This window comes from Rattus norvegicus, chromosome 6 (genome assembly GCF_021556685.1).
Source record: "Rattus norvegicus strain SHRSP/BbbUtx chromosome 6, alternate assembly SHRSP_T2T, whole genome shotgun sequence".
NCBI lineage: Eukaryota > Metazoa > Chordata > Mammalia > Rodentia > Muridae > Rattus > Rattus norvegicus.
Window position 1 is genome coordinate 128,303,066 of NC_141539.1, and position 20,518 is coordinate 128,323,583.

A 20,518-nucleotide genomic window follows, 5' to 3' on the forward strand; every position below is an offset into this window, starting at 1 on the left:
AGTCTTCCCCAGAAAACCCAGTAAAAATAGTGGCTTTTGAACAAGAAAAATCAGGCTTTCCTGAAGAGAAGTTGGATTCCTTTTCAACTTCAGATAATTTATAAACAGAAATATGACTTGTTGTCCATTTTAAAAGACCACACACATTTATTTTATAAAGGTCTTTATAGTATATATTTTTAAAAGAATGAGTTTCCTTAAGTAACCAAATGCTTAGTAAGTACTCATGCTTAACAACAAGCATGTAAGGGGCAAATAATAAAGCCCGCAGAACCAAATTACTGAATTAATGGATGAACGAGAATATTTAAATGAGTTACTGAATGGGTGAGTATATTTAAATAATTTAATAATCTTAAACACCACCTGTGCGATCCATCCATTAACACCTTAAGCACACTTCTCCTGTCTTAAGCAGAAAGATTTGCATTTTCATTGGCATTTATTACAGAACAACTTGATATAAAACAATCATGTTAATCATAAATATGATTTGATTTTCTTTGCTACATTTTTCTTTTTTTATGACGAGCTCTGAGTATGTGGTATTTTGAACCTTAGAAGAGTCAATCGAAAGCCTTTTATGTAATTAATAGCCTTAGCATTGCAGGGAGCAAAGTTAATCACATCGAAGAATAAATAATTCCTAGTGGCCCCCGGGAGAAGCTGCAGGACACCAACCCTAGATTAAATTAACTGCAACTTGCATATGAGTTTTCAACCCTTTAATAAACTGACTAGCTTGGGGTATTCATTTTATTTATTCCTATTTCCTGTTAATTAATTCATACAGCCATTTTGATGCTTTTAGAATCAGAGTGACGTTAAGAAACGTTTCTTGAGATCAGAAATGCAAACGCAAAAATTCTGGAGTAAACATCTTTTGTGTGATGTTAATTACAAATGAGAAAACTAAGCTTGCTTCTGCTAGCCAGTGCAGCTCGGCACTGGGTAATTTTCTAGGCTCAAGTTGTCTTTAATGCTTATTTCAATAGAGTTGTTGTTGATTTTTAAGCTGTGAGGTTGACCAGGCATGAGCAGTCTGCCCCGGCTCTCGGTGGGACACCTGAACAGACGCCAGGTGGGTACTTCCGACGTTGAAGGGCCATGTTCAAGTGTCTCTATCCTAGGTATCATAGGTGGACACGGTTAAAAACAACCCAAGCGTTTCTCACTGGACCAGAGTGATATTAGGATTTGTGAGCCCCATGGGGTCTCCAGTGTCTGGGCTGTTGGTACGCCAACTCTTTATACCCTTTTCTAAGCAGGTGGTTTCTGATTCCGTTGACTTTTGGTCCAGTAAGAAGCATGTAAGTGCCCACCTCTCCCTGCACAGCAGGTGTACCAGGATTGCACTCCTCAATGCTATATGACTTATGTTTGTATGTGTAAGTTACACATAGAAACACCGTGTTCACAGATGAGAGTTTTCTTTAGGTAAAGCGCTCACTTCATTTGCATTTTGAAGGGTTTTATGTTGGAATCACCATCTCCCCATCCCTATAGCTGCTCTTAATTCCTTGCAAGTCTGAGCATTTCTGTTTCTTGGGAGCATTTCTACCGATTGGAGGACTCGAAGGTCTTATTCCCGGTGACGCAGCGTAACTTATCATGTCCTGTTCCTTATCAGGGTAAAACTCAGCATCAGTAGCCCAAGTGTTGAGCAGATATTGTCAAAGACAATGCTAACTAAATGATGTCCACACAAAGAGGCCACCATTCACTGAGGGACCATGAGCATCTGGTCAACCTCAGTGACTCTGTATCTTTTATAAACACTTGGATTCTAATCTGAGAGTAAGTTTAAGTTAAGCCTTTTCAAAATGGTATTGACTGACACCCCGAGAAAAATAACTTATGTGAGAAGACTTTGAAGATTATGAGCATATTATAAAAAAGACACTTGGAACGTAGAAATTCGGGAGTGGAAGGGAGGAAAGGGACCCAGAGATCATGAATACAGGAAGTAGGCGCTGGTAAAAAAAAAAATCTCGTTTTTCTATTGAAAGGGATCAAAAGATACAGAATGGCAAGCAGGTGGCTGAGTCCCTCTTCTCTGGTTTATACACATCTCTTCTTTGGGGAGGGAGAGAAAGAGATTCACAAGAACTTCTGATCTAATGACAGTGTCATTAGAGAGATGAGTTCAGTGCTGGAGAGATGGTTCAGTGATTAAGAGTACTCACTGCTCCCGAAGAGGACCCAGGTTCAATTCCCAGCACCCACAGGATGGTTCACAATTTTTTGTAACTCCAGTTTTAGGGGATCTGATACCCTCTTCTGGCCCCTTAAGGCACCAGGCATGGGTCATACATATATACCTATAGGCAAAGGACTCACACACATAAAATAAAAAGAAATAAATCTAGAGAAAGGAAGAAAAGAAGGAAGGAAGGGAAGGGAAGGGAAGGGAAGGGAAGGGAAAGGAAAGGAAAGGAAAGGAAAGGAAAGGAAAGGAAAGGAAAGGAAAGGAAAGGAAAGGAGAGATCTGTCCGGTGAGATCAGTGGGGCCTTTTGGAGAAAACTCTTAAGCCGTTTCATATAACTTCCCTCATTTTATCTTGAGGTTGATCTTTTTGTCCAAGCTTCCTTGAAAGGCCAGTCTACAGTTACTGCCATCCATTCTCATAATCTAACCAAGGGAGCCCTGACGTCTCTGTAGGAAAACGTCCCTGTTTTCACCGAGGTTAAGAAAAGCCTCCAGCTCCTGCCCTAGCAAAATGACCAGGTGGGAAGGAGCAGATAACAGGATTGTTCAAGCTAACTGTGAAGCTAAGGCTTCAGAGAATTCACATGACAACTCCACAAGGGAAGCTCGCCTTTGATTTGGAAGCAGTTGGCCAAGTTTTAAGGCGCATCTAAAAATGATTCATTTCTGGAAGCAGGGAGGCAAAGGCATGCCCCTCAGAAGACTACAGGATAGGGGGAAAGTGGAAGTAAAGTGTCTGCTGCCTAATTCAGGGTCTCTTGTTTAGTCTAGATGGTGAGCCCTTCTGTGTAGACTTCCTATTGATTAAGCCTGAAGTAACCAGAGGTGATGTAATTACGCAGCAGAAAGCTTTGTAATTGCTCTTCAGGCTGAACTCTAGGTCTCTGGGTTTAAAAATCTATCATTTTCTACTCTTAGACTTCATGTAGAATGCACAGCAAATAAAACAAAAGATTTTTCTATAGATTAATGGTCTACCCCCAAGGCCTGTATAAAGCTGTATTCCTCTGTAATCTGTACCAAAGTCTTTGGTGCATAGAAATAGCAGTCTTGGAATGTGATAGCCAACCCTGGAGGTGCACTAACTGTACAGGAGAAACTGAGTGTCTTACAAAGGACAGATGTCACACATTCGTGGGCGACAGACCTAAATCTCACACCTAGAGTTCCCTAGCCCAGTTCCTTGCTAGCTCTTGTGGCTAGCAAGAGCTCAGCACCGTGTTTGTTCTGATTTCAGACTCTGTTGGTCTGACCTGCGTTCAGTTACGCGCAGGTGCATGTTCAGTAATACTGTGAGTGTCTCGGTTTTGTGTGTCTACAGTGACCACTGAAGGTCAGTTGGGTGCACGGTTCAAATCTGTCAACTCAACACCGAATGAACAGTGCCACAGGAGTGGAAAATGCTTAATCCTGTGACGTTTCTCATCCCCTGGGATGAATAACTGGAAGTAAGAGGATATAATTATATTTTGCATATCTCTTATGACTTTCCGCCTATAGTGTGTTTACACAGGTGCCTAGCTTTCACTTTATAGAACCTCTGGATATATGTAAGTTTTTTTCCCACTTGGTGTACAGACGGGAAAACCGAAACACTACAGTATTACATCACTCTGCTTGGTGCCTGGCCTACATCAGTTTAGAACGTGACTAATAGCTGCACCTAAGAGACTTGGCTTGTTCGTCTTCTACAGTAGTAGGAGCCCCCCAATGGTTGGTTTTATGAGCTTCTGCCTTGTAGCACATGAAGACACTAATCTGGTTGACCTGGTGTTTAGTCCTCCAGTGTCCAGACCAAAGACTTTCCCCAGGTTGGTCCAGAGCTATCTATCCTAGTCCTCACAGAACATGCATTCTTCCAGCCTGCAGAGAAATTTTGAGATCTAGTTACTCATGTTTACACTTAGAAGAAAAGGTGTCCTGTGCTGGTTAGAACTGGTAAAAATGCCTTGCATTGGCCTTTCCGGCTTCCTCTTCATTGGCCAAGGCTCGAATTTCAAGCAACTCCTCTTTGAGCTCTTTTGTCCTAGAGATGTTTTACTCTTCGCCTCCCTGGTTTGCAAAGTGCCTGTTGTCCGCTGAGGTGTCGGCTGTTTCTGTAGGAGTGCTCATGTTTGCAGCAACGGTTTTGAGATGTAACCTTTGCTGAACAAAACTTTCTGCATCTACTATTCCAGGAAACAGTACAACGATGCGTGAGAAGTGTTTACAGTCTCAACTCACTTATAGGCGAGGAAGGGAAATCATGGCCATCAAGGTGTACTCCTCGGGAGAGAAAGTGGAAGTACTTAGGGTGGTTCCTATCAGATGAAGCAGGAGAGGAACATTTCATTAACTGACACCACAGGGGCTTTTCATCCAGGTCCTCATTAGCGGGCACCGTCATAGTTTGCTTCTGTTGTTCAGTCATAAACATCATGACTGAACAAACCCAGGGAGGAAAGGGTTTGCTTCATCTTAAAGCTTGTCTAGTCCATCTTGAAGGGAAGTCAGGACAGGAACTCAAGGCAGGATCTTGGAGGCAGGAACTGAAGCAAAGGCCACAGAGGAGCACTGCTCATTAGCTTGCTTTTTTTATACTACCTGGGACCCCATGCCCACAGATGGCGCCACCCACTGTGGTCTGGATCCGCCCACACCAATCATCAACCAAGAAAATGCCCTACAGGCTTGTCTACAGGGAATCTGATGGAGGTGTTTTCTCAGATGAGAGTCTCTCTTCCAAGAGGACCCTAACTTGTGTCATTGACAAACAATTAAACAGAACAAAGCCCAAACAAAAACCCATAACCAGCACTCAGTGTAAGCACATGATGGTAGGACACAGGCTAAGAAGAACCAAAGGCAGGGAGGCGAAGCACATGAGCTATGAAGTCAGCCATCAGCATATGCACACGCACACATGCAAGCATGCACACATACATGCACATACATACACTAGACCTGCTATGAAAAAGCTTTAAACTCACAGATAAGTGTGGGCCTAAGATTGGAATGTAGCCTAATATAGTCTTTGACCTTGGGATTCGTAGGCCAAATGTAAAGCAAACTCATAGAAGTAGCCTTTGTTTTCCCATGTGTTACTTTGATAGAGAGGAGCATTATTTGAATTCAGTTCACTTAGACATTTATGAACAATGAGCACCTACTATGTGCCAGGCACCCTCCTGTGTTCCATGAAGGATGCTAAGATAGATAAGATGCCTTCAAACCCCGTGTGTTTTTACAGGGAAAGTAAAACCAATGAATAGATAGATCTGCCGTGCATAAAGGTTATCAGGGAAGCTAAAGGAAATTTTCCTTTCTCTCCCAGCCTCCCACCTCCCCTCTCTTCTTTTCTTTGGAACACAACAGGATATAGGGACCACATCACATTACTGAGAGGAGTGTGGGCATAGGTTTCTTGAAGGTAGATTTGTGGCACAAAATGAGGGAAATGTGGAAGTCCACCATGGCAAAGCAGAGATCATTGTGAGCGAAAATAAGGGTGGAGTAGTGTTGGCTCTTCTGAGATCCCAGCTTTGGGAAGCCTAGCATTCAGGGGTGTGGGAAGCCCAGGAGATAAGTCTGGAGAAGCAGATCCTGTTTGTGAGGTACTCCTCTTCAAAGTTTCTGTCAGTTACTCCTTTCTGAACACTCTGTGGAGACCCAGTCCACACTAAACGATGGTAGGCTAGCCCTGCCTACAGTGTTATAATAATGTCAATACTCTCCCTTACAGAGATTAACTCAAACTTTTCATGCATCACTAGGGTTAAGGAAGATAGGGGAACTGCATAGACTAGAAAGGAAGACAGTGGTTTTCTAACTGCCATGCCTTAGGAGAATGCATTGCGTGTATTGGACAGCGCATTTTTCGTAGGGCTTTGACAGGGGCCACCTTTCCTTAGGGAAGGCTGCATCTGTCATAAGCTCACTCTATTCTAATAGAAGAAGACGAGATAAATGCAGGCTCGTCATGTCCAGGGTGGGAGGAGCAGATTAATGGAGTAAGAAATAGTGTTTTACTTTATGCACGAGGATCAGTGCATCTAAGGGCTTGGTAAGGATGCCTCATCACGACTGTTGAGGAAGGCAGACTAAAAGCAGCATGCATCGGTCACTCTGAAGTACAGGTCACTGTGGGCTTGGGTCCATATAAGACATGATAGTCAGCCATTGGGGAAATACGATTCGCCGAGAATTTAAAAAACAGTGCCCCTTGTAAGAGGGAGGAGAGCCTTGGAGTGGTTCAGGTGAAGTTAGATTAGTTGTTTTTCTCGCCTGTGACTTCAGACAGGATGAAGTGGGGTTGGGGCTCTCTCTCTGTTCCGAGGTCCCTAGCCCATTAGGATGGAGATCAACGTAGTTTTTAGTCATTCCCACTTCCACTTAGGAGTCAGGCTTCGATAGACAAGGAGGAGCCAGGCGTGGCTGAGAGATGTGTGCCCCCTGAGAGCTAAAGGAATTGAGGGTTGGTGCCTGCTGGAGCAATATTGCTTGCTGCTATGGTAACCGGAAGCATGTGGAACCTACAGGCACACAGCTGTCATAGTTTTCTTTTTATCAATTTGCCTGAAGCAGTAATATTATTGCGATTGTAAAATAATAACCGCAAAAGGAGGAAATCAAAAGCGTTTAAAAAAATACACCTTTTATTTATGTGTGTGCACCACATGCATGGGGGTGCTTGCTGCAACGGCTGAAGAGGGTTTGATGTCACAGGTAACTGTAGCTTTGCAGTGTGGGTGATGGGAACTGAACCCCTATCCTCTACAAGAGCAGCAAGCGCTGATGAGCCAAATCTCTCCACCCCCCAAAGAGATGTTTTTTAAGTGGCTTAAAAAAATATATGCATTGTTTTTAGAGATTTATGTAAGAATTGCTTTTGATCAAATCTTATAAATTATTCAGTTTAGCTTTAATATGAAATAAATTGTTCCACATAGATTGATTTGTGATAAATGCCTCCGTATAGTGATGCTTACGGACCACTCATGTGAGAAACAAAATCTTAGGTGCTTTAAACATTTTAGTGGGGAAAACGTCTAAGGCATGTTGCATGTATGCGCCTTGCATGTATGAGCATTGCACGTATGCAGTATGCATGCCTCTGTGGACAGACACATAGGGCAGAAAATGTCAATGTCTCGGGCCATAATGACAAGTGTCAGAAGGCCCCCTTGTATTAGAGGACCTTAGGTTTGATTACTTGTGCCTCCTCTTTACTTGTTAACCATTTCCTTGTGGATCAGTGGCGCGGAGGTCAAAACCCTTCTGATGACTAGAGGAAGTAGTTAACCAAGGTTTCTGTCTTCTAGGTGGGCTTTGTGGAAATATCACAGCTAACTTTGGATTGGGCGTTATTTTATGTCGCTGTCCCAGAGGGAAGCGGCTGTTAGGCAGCTCAGTTCTTCACTCTAAGGAAACATTTCTTCTATCTTGCTTCTCTTCGTGGGGTCCTTAAAGACTGGAATTCTGCCAGACTAACCAAGGCATTGGTGGCTATGAATTGCTCCCTGGACCTCTGTCCAGTCATTTTTACCATAGGCATAGCAGAGGCGACCAAGGCTAGGTTCGCGAAAGCTTGTGCCTAGTGCTTGTCCTCGCAGGATTTTTTTTTCCCACACGAACAGATGAGGACGCTGGCTTTCAGCTCTAACCTATGACGCAAAAACTTAAATTTAATTTTAATTTAGAAACCCTAATGTTGTCTGTCAAAAGGACAGGCTGCAGAGTGCTTTCACTAAGCCCCAAAGCAAATAAATACAGGAGAAATAAGAAGACTCACCAGACCTGGCCACGGAGTGGAGGGGGCTGAGGCAGGAGGTGGGGCACGCTAGAAGGCTGGGGCCAATCAGCAGCTTAAGAGGAAGCCAAGGACTAGGGTGCTTTTTCTTCCATGGGAACTCTCAGCTCATCGTCATGTGCTGGTTTTGTTTTTGTTTTTAAATGTTTTTGAGAGCTCACATCTCCCTCTGTCTTTCCTTCCCCTCCGTGTCTCTCATTACATACTGCAGGGCTTATCATTAACCATTTATAATTCACAGTCTACACTGCTGAACCTCTCAGCATTTGGAAAAAAAATTATTTTTGCCCTGCTGACTCATGCACATAATTGAATTGAGACAATAATTGAAATAAATTTAATAACCCCTCCCCCCGAACAGATCCCTTTATACTTAGTGAAATTTAGCATCTGGGGTTGATGCTACAAGCATAGAAACTGGGCAGAGCCTTCTTAGTCTTGGTCCCTGAGGCTACAACTTTGCTGCTCTGTTAAGAATCGCTGAGTGCAAAGTTTGTTAGCGTTTGTCTGACACTTTGAGGATACTGTTGCTCTACAACTCCTCAGTTTGACTCCCATTCCAGTCTCACTCTGACTCATTTGGTTACTTAGTAACCAAGAGTGGAGACAGCAGCTTCTGCCCCAGGAATGACACTTTGCTGAGGAGCCACATTGTGCCTTTAAGTTTCTCATCTAGAACAGACTTTTAACTCTGTACCAGAAGCGGAAAGAAAGGATGGTGGTTTGTCCACGTCAGGTGATGACTTAATGTAACCTTGCTTGAGGGGAGTATAGCTGCACACTGATTGTGTTTCTTACACTGACAGGGCAACAGTCACCGGAAAACGACAACACCATCAAGGACTTGCTCCCGGAAGATGCTGGCATTGATCACCAGACAGTTCACCAGCTCATTACAGTGCTCATGAAGTTCATGGCCAGGGACGAAAGCAGCGCGGAGTCAGACATCAGCAGCGCAAAGGCCTTCAACACAGTCAAGAGGCACCTCTATGTTCTACTTGGCTATGACCAACAGGAAGGATGCTTCATGATCGCACCCCAAAAAATGCGCCTGTCAACATGCTTTAACGCGTTTATTGCAGGAATTGCCCAAGTAAGTGGAATGACGCTTTCAGGGGTCCCGTCTTGGTTTTTGGTGGAAACAAGACACCCCATTCCGTCTGGTTAATGCTGAGTGTGAGAGTTTGTTCAAATTACTTGAAAAGGGGAATACAAAGATGGAGGATGAATTAGTAACTTTGTATTCTAAAGGAAAAGTTTCTGAAATGCATGTAACACAACGCTGAACCACTTTAAGTGTACAATGGCAGTAAGATAGCTCAGTCAGTAAGAGGGGTGTGGGACAAGCATGGGGACCTGAGTTCAGGTCCTCAGTGCCTGACTGAACAGACAGACGTGGTAGTGTGTCTGGGGCAGTGGAGACAGAAGTTCCTAGAGCTCACTGGATAGCCAGCCTAGCTAAGCGGTGAGCCCCACATTCAATGAGAGACGCTGTCTAAAAGAATGAGGTGGAGAGGGGCCGAGGAAAATGTCTGATACCATTTGTGACCTACTTTTGTACACATTAGCACATGCATGTATGATTGTGAGCGCATGTATAAATACATGCTTGCTCACACACACATACACACATCCCATACACTCATAGAAAATGTTCACAAATATGTATACACACAGAGAAAGAACTCACAAACACATATAAACTCCATTTGTGTACACAGACAAGCATACACACACACACAAAACTCACAAACATATGTGTACATCCCATGTGCACATCCCATGTGTTTATACCTCCCACACAGAGAGAGAGAGAGAGAGAGAGAGAGAGAGAGCTCACAAACACATATGTACACCCAATGTGCTCTCTCACATAGAAAAGGACAAACATGCACACGCACTCACACACACACACACACACACACACACACACGTATGAATAACACACCTCATGCACTATCACACATTTATAAGAAGGAAGAGTCTTATGATTATGCAGTCATTACCATAGTCCATCTCTTAACCCTTTCATCTCCTTAAACTAAAACTCTGTGCCCAGTAAACAATAGAGGCCAAAGTGTTTTTTCTTTGTTTGAGTGGAATCCTGTTTAACATTAGTCCTGCTTTGGCCCCAGATGGAGAGACCGGAGTTAACATCACTTGTTTCCCACTGTGCTACAGTCCTTGGCTTCCCTGCATTCATGTGCTCCTTCTGTGAGCTGCGTTATGTGCCTTGGCAGATGTCACCTGCATTCTTTCTAGTCCAGTGATGAGCCCTCACATTGCTCTGGAAACCTTACTACTCCAGTACAGTAATTCAGCTCCGCAGTAAACACCCTTGGGTATTCCTTAGTGACACCCTGATCATTGGGTGTGAGTCGCAGTGGAGGGTTACTGGGCTCCATGTGTATTTAATTAGACCAGGGGTACGCAGCTCACCCTCTGATTTGCTGCAGGCGTAGAAAGGCCTGTGCAGAGCTCAGCTTTTTACCATGGTTATCAGTCTATGTCCATATGCATCTTTTGCTTGTTTTCTCATGGGCGATCGATTCTCTTGGGGGAGGGGGGCACAGTTAACACACTGTACGCATCTTCATCAGCATCTGCCTCGTGGCAGGGACTCAGCAGGCAGCAGGCAGCAGGCAGCAGGCATGAGCAGTTTCTCCAAAGATTGTAATGTCGTGAACACAAACAAGCAAAGCAGGAGTAATCTCCAGGCAGCCGTGCTGCCCAAGCAGGGAGCCGGATGTGTGACATGCTACAAAACAAACACCTCCCTTCCCCCTTTGTCCCCTCTCTGAGTCTACACCGTGCATGTTTACTTTAGACTTTAGACTTTATAAAATTAAACAGTCTATAAAATACTCCTCATGAATCTGTGTCACATATATATATGCCCACGTGTATTTACAAACACACACACACACACACGTTTGTAACTGGCCATATATTTTTAAGCTTACTTGGCCCACATTTTTGCATTAATTTTTTTATTTTTGTGTGCTGTGACATACATTTGAGTCCAGAGGAAAACACATATAGATTGATGCTCTCATTCTACCACATGGTTTCCAAGGATACAACTCAAGTTATCAAGTTATCAGGCTTGGCAGCAAGTACCTTACCAACTGGGCCATCCAACTCTTCTGACACATTTTTTTTAAATAATAAAATTGCATAGCTAGGAGTGGTGGTGCATGCCTTTAAACCAAGTACTTGGGAGGCAGAGGAAGATGTGTCTCTGACTTGGAGCCAGCCTGGTCTACAGAGTGTGTTCCAGGACATCCAGGGCTACACAGAGAAAACTTGTCTCAAAAAAACCAAAACGAAAACAAAACCAAAACATAACAATCCCCAAAGCAAAAAGCAAACAAGAAGTATATATAAGCGGGGTGAGATGACACAGACCTGCAATCCCAGCACTTAGGAGGCAGAAGTAAGAGGATAATGAAATATAAGCTAGCCTGGGCCACATGAGACCCATCTCAATTTTTTAAAAAAAATTATATATATATATACAATATTATGTATGCTGATACACACATAACTTTAAAAACCAAATGAATAATTATGAAGTTTGAATCCTAGATATAAGATTATAATATTCCCCGTTTAATGGCTACAAAATATTCTTTTATCTAACTAAGATTTTATTTATCTTGCTTTTGTTTGTTTGTTCATTGATACAGAATCTCATACAGTAACCCAGTATTCAGTATGTAGACCAGGCTGGCTTCACACCCTTGTTTCAGCCCTCTGAGTTTTGGGATTACAGGCATGAGCCACCATACTTGGCACAAATAACATTTAATTGATTGTTGAACATGGAGATAATTTTCAACTTGACACAACGAAGCCATTGCCGAATGGCTTTATACAAACATTTCGGGACACGGGTCTGATCACTCCTTCAGATTCATTTAGCTTCTGTGACAGAGGCTGTGTACCTTTTTCTTAGTTTTGAATGGATTTTGCTACGTTGCTGCTCTAGAAGATTCTACAACTTTCTTGCCCTTGCCAGATTCGTCCAAACACTCTTATCGCTCATGATGGTTAACACAAGGGTTTCTTTTCATCCAGGCTAGCCTAGTCCTATTTAGATGTCTCGATAGGTATTTTAATAGCCACAATTTGATTTTTAACACATAATAAATTAAATAGATAATTAGATTAAAGCTATCAATTTGTAAGTATTAAGACTTATCGTGAGGTGCCTCTGTGTGCTATGATGGCTCGATTTTTTTTTTTTTTTTTGCTTTTACTTCTGGATATTTATAGTTTTCTTTCAGTTACTAATATTCTTCTATTTCAGGTTATGGACTATAACATTAACTTGGGCAAACACCTTCTCCCCCTCGTGGTTCAGGTGCTCAAATACTGCTCTTGTCCTCAACTACGGCATTATTTCCAACAGCCGCCTCGCTGCTCCCTCTGGTCCCTAAAGCCTCATATCAGGCAGATGTGGTTGAAGGCCTTGCTTGTCATCCTTTACAAGGTGGGTGGCTGTGCTCCGTCCGCTGGGATGGAGGTTTTCTTAGAGAGTAGAGTGCTTTCCCTAACAGATAAGGATTCCAGGGGGTAAAACCTTCACCTTCAGAAGAAACACAGTCAAAGCTGAGAAGCTGCACCTGATAGGTAGGGTAGAAAACGAAACGGGAAGGAAGGCCAACGTAGGTTTTGAAAAAAAAATTTTTTTTAAGATTTATTTATTTGTAAGTACATTGAAGCTGTCTTCAGACACACCAGAAGAGGACACCAGATCCCATTACAGATGGTTGTGAGCCACCATGTGGTTGCTGGGATTTGAACTCAGGACCTCTGGAAGAACAGTCAGTGCTCTTAACCACTGAGCCACCTCTCCAGCCCTTGAGAATGTTTTAATATAAACCTCTATACTCAGGATCTCATATTTTGTCCAAATATTGATTTTTTTTCAGAAAACAAAGATGCTATTTAAAATTATATTTATCAAATATCAATGCCAGTGTTCTTTAAGGCATTGCTGCAGTCTAGCTGGAGTTGCCGTCAATAGTCTGGTACAAAGAGAGACAAGGGACTCCATGAAACAAAGTGTGGTCAGAAGCCATGTGCTTTCTGTTGTGTGCAGTTTTTTTCTAGCGCACAGGAGAGATACAAGAAAAGCTATCCAGTAAGATGGGTGGGAAAAAATGTATCCTTTGAAATAACCACTTGTATTCTCTCCCCCATTGAACAGTATCCATACAGAGACTGTGATGTCAGCAAGACCCTGCTGCACCTGATTCACATAACAGTCAATACACTCAATGCCCAGTACCATAGCTGCAAGCCCCACGCCACGGCAGGACCTCTGTACACTGACAACAGCAACATAAGCAGATACAGCGAGAAAGAAAAAGGTACTTCTCGGGACAGATTTCTGTCCAGAACTTAGCTGGGATGCGTAATGTCCATCTGGAGGGAGAGCAGTCTTTCCGTTTTCTAAGGAGGGCAAGGAACACCCTGTATATTTATTCTTATAAAGAATCCTGTAAGACACGAAAACAGTCCCTTCCTGTTTGGTTAACTCTTCAACTCTCTCAGGAATGTTATTTTCCCTTTTGAACTGAGTGCACAGAAGTCAATAATAATAATAATAATAATAATAATAATAATATAATTATAATGATGATGTTAGCTCTGCTATTTTCTGGCATTTGATTGAGGAGCTTTTAGTGCCTTCCGTGCCACGCTGGAAACATCTTGCCTTCGGGCTTGGCCTGCCTGGATTGGCAGTCAGCGGAACCCTCATTTCTGTGTCTTCAGTCTGCCCTTGAACTTTGTGCTCACAGATTTCGAATTCAGTCTCAATTTCCTGAAGTGCCTTTCCGCACCTCATTATTCGAGAGGGAGTGATGGAAGGCACTGGAGTCTAAGGACATTTTTGTGTATCAATTTAAATCGTTGTCAGCGTTGATGCCTTCCCCATGTATGGCCTTTCCTCAAAGGCCATGTTAGGATGGGATGCTAAATTGGGTGAAGTCTCAGGTGAGAGATGGAAAGACCGAGGTTTGTTCGTGATAAATGTCACAGTGTAACTAGAATTATAAACAGTGACATCATCGAGTGTAACCCTGAGAGAGACCCAAGCGGCCGATGACCTTGTAGTGTGGGAACAGCTAGCAGTTGGAGCTGGGGGGAAGGTGCAGGAAGGAGCGTGGCCAGTGGCCAGCAACCCACTGTTTGTTGGGGAGAGGACGACTGAGGTTCAATATAGATAAAGCTGAGGACTGGCTAGGATTCTGGTACCATTCAGATTCTCCTTGAAGAGTGTGCTGTTTGTCAGCCGATGTCTCTGGAAAATTCCTTAGATTCATTTAAGCTACGGGCGTTTTCAGTGTGCTCAGAGTTCGGACAGGCCAACCCCAAGTGACTTCCTGGGTGAGAAGGGACAGCTTCTTGTCCTTCCGTCTCTATCATAGTGCATCTTGGGATTTATTCCAAAGCTATGAAATGCAAGTCACAATTGCTATTTGCTTAGGAAACTAGTTTCAAAGGAGATTTTTTTTTCCTAAAAAAAAAAAAGAAAGAAAGAAAGAAAGAAAGAAAGAAAGAAAGAAAGTGGGTCATTTTGATGCATTTCCCCAGAAACATGGGAACTTGATGGAATGTCTCATCCCTGTGTAAGTTCACACAGAGTTTTATATCCATTTGGTCGTTAATGTTTTTTATTTGATTTAAAAGATTTCTATGGCCCCATTACTAAAGTGTAATGCCCCAGGTTCCATTCGCTGTAAAAACCCTTGTGCATTAGAAGAGAATTGGTCTTTAAACTTTAGGGCTGACATTTCCCTAGACTCAAGAAATCCAGACTCAGCACTGTCATTACGCCTGGGTCACATCTTGTCATACGTAGGTATTCCTAAAGCTCAAACACCTCTGTTTCAGAGATGCTGAGCTCAGACAGTGGGTAATGTCATTTATTGGGCTGTGATGTGCACATCACTGCTCTTTCCCCCACTTCCCGTGTGTGCCTCGTCCTTTCAAAAGGATGAGGGTGGACACGTTGGGAAGAAAATGTTAGGCTTTGCAGCACGGTGGATCTCGCTTCATTCACATCTTCCTTGGATTATATTTACCTAAAAGCAGCCATGTAGGGATTCAAGAAGGGATCTCTAAGTGAGCTTAGTAGACCTCAAGCAACCAAATGGTCTGTGGAGCCCAGGTTCACCAGAACCAAGGTTTTTTCCCCACCCCCAGGATCCACAAAATCTGTTGCAGACAGGCAGTAAACGCCACAGAGGAGAGTCTTCTCATAGGAAGAAGTGTGATTTTTCTGTTTTATTTTTCCTTCGTTTACTCTTTCAGTCCATAACCATCTGTGGAGCTCTTGAGATGACAAGTGGCTTTTCTAAGCTTTTTCTGTGTGTTGTGTGTTTCATTACCAAATGTAGAGTACAGTATTTTGCATTTACAAAGTGTAAGGTGCATGTACTGTTAGGCTGTGTCTATGCCAGTTCCCAGAACACAAGAAGGCATATTGTATATACATATATTTTAGAAAGGTCAAGACCCACTCATGCTAATTCCCTCTTTGTCAAATTACCCTGAAAAACAAGAGGCGAGTTTATGCAGTGTCCCAGACTCCCGATGAAGTGCTGGTGTCTGCCTATGCTTTGTTTCTAAGTGCAATGGGCACACTCCCCCAAGGAATGCTCTTGAGGACCACTGAGATGCTTCTCATGATGCTGCCCACCGTCTTTCAGAAGATGACGGGCCGCTCTGTAACAGCGGGCTCTGCTGACGTGAAAGCACGTCGACCATTCTAGAATGCTTTCGCTGAATGCTCGTGTAGACACAGCCTAAGAGAGAGTAACCTCCTAAGTGTAATTTTGACTTTCTCTCCCCAATTAGAAGAAGATAGTGTTTTTGATGAATCTGATATTCATGATACACCTACTGGACCCTGCAATAAAGAGTCTCAAACTTTTTTTGCAAGATTGAAAAGGATAGGCGGCAGCAGGATGGTCAAAGGCCAGCCAGTTGGGATGACTGTGCAGAGAAGTATGACCTTTTCCTCTTAGTAGTTTCATGCAGAAATGTTGTACTCTACTGTTTGTTTGGGGTGAAATCTTAATTTTTATTATGTTACTACACATTTTGATATCGTTGATTTTATATATATGTATGCACGAGCAGTATATATATATATCCACACATTTATATATATACGCAAGTTGACAGACACGTCATTAATGTCATGATTGTCTTCAAGGGCCATTGCTTGGTTTGATTTGTTGCAAAATGTTTGCTTCTCTTCCACACAATTTGAATAATACACGTTCCTAGATCTGCCAAAAAAAAAACCAAAACCAAAACAAAATAAACAAAACAGCCCCCCAAAAAACAACCCTCCTCTTCTATGTCTAATGAATTATCAGAGCCGAGGAGCTACCTCAAAACTTGATTCTTGGAAATTCGATCTGAAAGCACTACTTGGGCTTCTTTTGTACCCAAGTTTTCCCAGTTTTTGAAATCAGAATGAATCTTATAAAAACATGGCCAGAAAGTCAGTTTTCCCTTCTGATAGAGCTGGGATCATAATTACGAATTGTGCCAATTGTGTGCCGAGTCTGAGGGGGAAAACGGTGCGCTCTCCGAGGGAAACAGTACTAGCTCTTTCTGTTTTAATCAGGTGAAATAGAGCTGTCCGAATATAGAGAAACGGGTGCGTTGCAAGACAGCGTTCTGCACTGTGTGAGAGAAGAAAGCATTCAGAAAAAAAAGCTACGCTCTTTAAAACAAAAATCTCTTGATATAGGCAATGCAGACTCCCTCTTGTTTACGTTAGACGAACATCGCAGGAAGTCCTGCATAGATCGGTGTGACATAGATAAGCCTCCCGCCCAAGCTGCTTATATCACACAACGGCAAAACGACCACCACGGACGTTCTAGACAGAATTCTGCTACAAGGCCGGACAATACCGAAATCCCCAAGAATCCAGGCACCGAAGGCTTTCAGGAGACACGAAGGCCGGTGATACCAGAGGTTAGGTTGAACTGCATGGAGACCTTTGAAGTGAGAGTTGACTCCCCAGGAAAGCCTGCTCCTAGGGAGGATTTAGATCTGATAGATCTGTCCTCAGACTCAACATCTGGGCCAGAGAAGCACTCTATACTGTCCACATCTGACAGTGACTCTCTTGTGTTTGAGCCTCTCCCGCCTCTCAGAATAGTCGAAAGTGACGAGGAAGAGATGATGAACCAAGGGAACGGCGGTCCCTTGGGTAACAATGCTGCCTCCTCCCCCTCCATTCCTAGCCAGCCCTCTGTCCTCAGCCTGAGCACAACTCCTCTCGTGCAGGTGAGCGTAGAGGACTGTTCCAAAGACTTTTCTTCGAAGGACTCAGGAAACCACCAATCAGTGAGCAATGAGGACTCTACTGTCACAGCTCTGGATGACCTCATGGACTCTGAAGAGCTGTCCAAATCAGAGGAGCTGAGAGAGTTTATCTCTGGCAGCCCGCTAACGCTTAAGCAAAAACGAGACCTCCTTCAGAAGTCATTCGCTGTCCCTGAGACGTCAGTGGACTATAACCCTGAACCCGGCCAGGCTGAAGAAAAGCCAACATCAGGGGCCAAAACTGTGCTCCTTAAAGTTCCTGAAGATGGTGAGAATCTAACAGAAAGTGAGAGGCCCAACCCCAGTGCTGAGTCTGACACAGAACAGAACCCTGAAAGGAAGGTGGAGGAGGATGGAGCCGAGGAATCAGAATTTAAGATTCAGATCGTCCCCAGGCAGAGGAAACAAAGGAAGATTGCCGTCAGCGCTATCCAGAGAGAGTACCTTGACATCTCCTTCAATATCCTAGACAAACTGGGTGAACAGAAGGATCCAGGTAAGCCTGTATCTCCTCTTTCAGACCTTCAGGTTTGTGCATCTTACTTGGTAGGGTTTTGACACAAAATATGCACCAAACTGGAAACCTTATAATGTCAGGACTGACATTATAACTGCTCCATAACCACTCGGAATCCATCCTGCTTCACCACAATGCTGGATTCAGATGAGGCTGTACCGGCTCCATCAGTGTTCTGTGTTTGTTGTTTCTAATTTTTCCCATCAACCTTGACTGTTCTGGGCAGTAAGAGGCAGTGGCTAATTGATACCTGGATATTTTAAAAGTGAAGCTTGGCTTTCCTAAGCCGACAAGAGATATTGATTTTGCATTTACTTTTGTTTTCCTTTTTCTCTCTCTTGTTATAATTTGCCTTTTTTTTTTGTTTCTGTGCTAAAACACTGCCCCAAAACAACTTGGGGAGGAAAGGTTTATTTTGTCTTACACTTTCAGGTCACAATCCATCATGGAGGGAAATTGGGGCAACAGTTCAAGGTAGGAATCAGGAGGCAGGAGCTGAAGCAGAGACCGTGGAGGGGAGAGGCTTACTGAGTTACTGGCTCCATTTCAGGCACAGCAACCTTTCTTATCTCAGGTTGGCACTGCCCAAAGTGGTCTGTCACCATAAATCAATTTAGTAGTTTAAAAAAATGCCCTCACAGACATGCCCACGGGCCAGTCTGATGCAGGCAATTCCCAATTGGTAAGTCATTGGCAATTCCCCTTCCCCAGTATGTGATATGAAGTTGGCAGTCGAAATTAGGCATCGCACTCCGGTTCATGGTGGTGAACTATATAGTCCAAAGGCCGAGGAAGTGAGCTGTTTGCATAATCATTAAGGAGCCACAGCAGATTGGATATACTGACCAAACATCAGGAACCCCAAGTTACCAGTTACAATCGAGGCCTCAATCCATAGACACCACCTGATGGGCTTCCAGTCCCAAGTGACATTTCCTATGTTTTATTTGATGCGCCATTTCTAAGAAGATTCTGTCTTAAATGTGGGCCTCTGATGGTTACCTCGTTCATTCCAAACCAGCCTCCTGTTGTGTTATAACAGGGATAGAGGCACTTCCTCCCTATCTGAATGATAATGGTGATTAAAGGTCTTGGGGAAACTGTGGAGTTGGGCAGCTACGGTTACTTATTAGATATAACTTAGAGATCAGAGACCACTAAGAATTGGCAAAGACCTTGAAAGCGACCTAGAATTCAGCCTGTGGAATCTGAGGCTTCAGTTATGCCCCTTCCCCTGTGACACAGTCCACTCCAAAGCAGCTACTAGGATAAAAATACTCAAATCCCTTTATTTGTACCAACATTTGTAGGGGTTTCTATCTCTTCTTTAGTCCTAGGATTCAATCAACTGTTCCCCAAAGACACTGTAAAAACCTATCAAGTGAGCATCATCGTCTTCGGAAAGAGTCATGTTCTAGCCAGGCATGGGTGGCTTCCTGTCACATCAGGAAAGTTTAACCAGCTAAGAAGGCTTTGAAGGAAATGTGGACATTTTAAATCTTACTTGTAGCCAGGAAAATTGCTGCATGTGATTTAAGGACGGAATTGGCTCAGAAACTATATAGGTGGGTGATAGGGGTGTCAGAAACAAGGTCTGCATGGTAAACATTATGATAAATAGGTTGTATGTAGGTCATAAGACATCCTAGTATATGCATTTGCTTTATCTTCTTCATTTATCGTTATACTTTTAATTGTTCCCAAAGATACAAGGGGGAAACTCGTGTGTGTGTGTGTGTGTGTGTGTGTGTGTGTGTGTGTGTAGTAATACATTTGATCCCAGAACAAGAGAAAAGTATATGAAGATGGTAGATGATCGTTTCATTTGTTTTATAGTGCACGTTACCCATCAGTTAGCTCTTTAGACACCACTTTCCACAGGCATACGCATCTGTCCCTTTCCCTGTGGTGGGCACCGGAAGGAGGAAGGGCCACACAGTCAGTGTTTGACTCAGGTTTTCCTGCTTCTACCAGAAGGAGCAAGAGAGGCGCAGACACCTACATTCCCATATCCACTCAGACTGACAGCTTCACTTGCTAATTGCCTAGAGAATAGTTCTCACCTCTCTGCTGGTGGCAGCCATTGTGTGAAGACTCTTTAACCACCTCACTAGATTTCTGTAAGACCGTGTATGCCTCCAGTTCTGAAAACATTCCCATGCTACCTTCCTCTACCACCCAGAAATCCATGGGTTCCTTTTTGCAAAAATCCTTTGTCTGTCTGTCTGTCTCTGTCTTTCTTTAATTTCCTTCACCTCTCTAACCTAATGGGAATTGGCTCTTTCCAAGGACACAGCTTTCCTGAAAGCCCATGTAACTGACAGGTGCCACTGGGCTTGGTCCAGGGGTTAGGGGTTAGGGGTTAGGGGTTGGGGGTGAGGGGTTCTTCTCACTCACCATGGCCACCCTCATGCCATTATTTCCTTACTTCCACAACCCGCAGCTGCTGTCATCTGACCATCAGACACACGGTCTCATTGTTCACCACAACTCCCTTGCTTTTTGATCCATCAACACGTATGTTCCTGTCAAAAACTCTTACTGTTATTGCGTGCTGATGCCCTCTGACACTCTGGCTTACTTCACTGATCCCTGTGTCTAGATAAAACACTAGCAGCCAGCTTCCTGCAGACATCATCAT

The 20,518-nt window shown here is 43.4% G+C and overlaps 1 protein-coding gene across 18 annotated transcripts in view; it reads left to right on the forward strand.

Moving 5' to 3' along the window:
• The window catches only part of Unc79 (unc-79 subunit of NALCN channel complex), a 246,811-nt gene that overhangs the window by 153,743 nt on the left and 72,550 nt on the right, over positions 1-20,518 (forward strand). For 9 of the 18 annotated variants that reach the window (XM_087553452.1, XM_087553459.1, XM_087553462.1 and 6 more), the window contains 6 exon segments: positions 1,016-1,081; positions 8,804-9,090; positions 12,310-12,492; positions 13,213-13,375; positions 15,870-16,019; positions 16,651-17,856. In XM_087553452.1, the coding sequence (XP_087409578.1) occupies positions 1,016-1,081; positions 8,804-9,090; positions 12,310-12,492; positions 13,213-13,375; positions 15,870-16,019; positions 16,651-17,856 (2,055 nt within the window). 18 annotated transcript variants of the gene reach the window in all.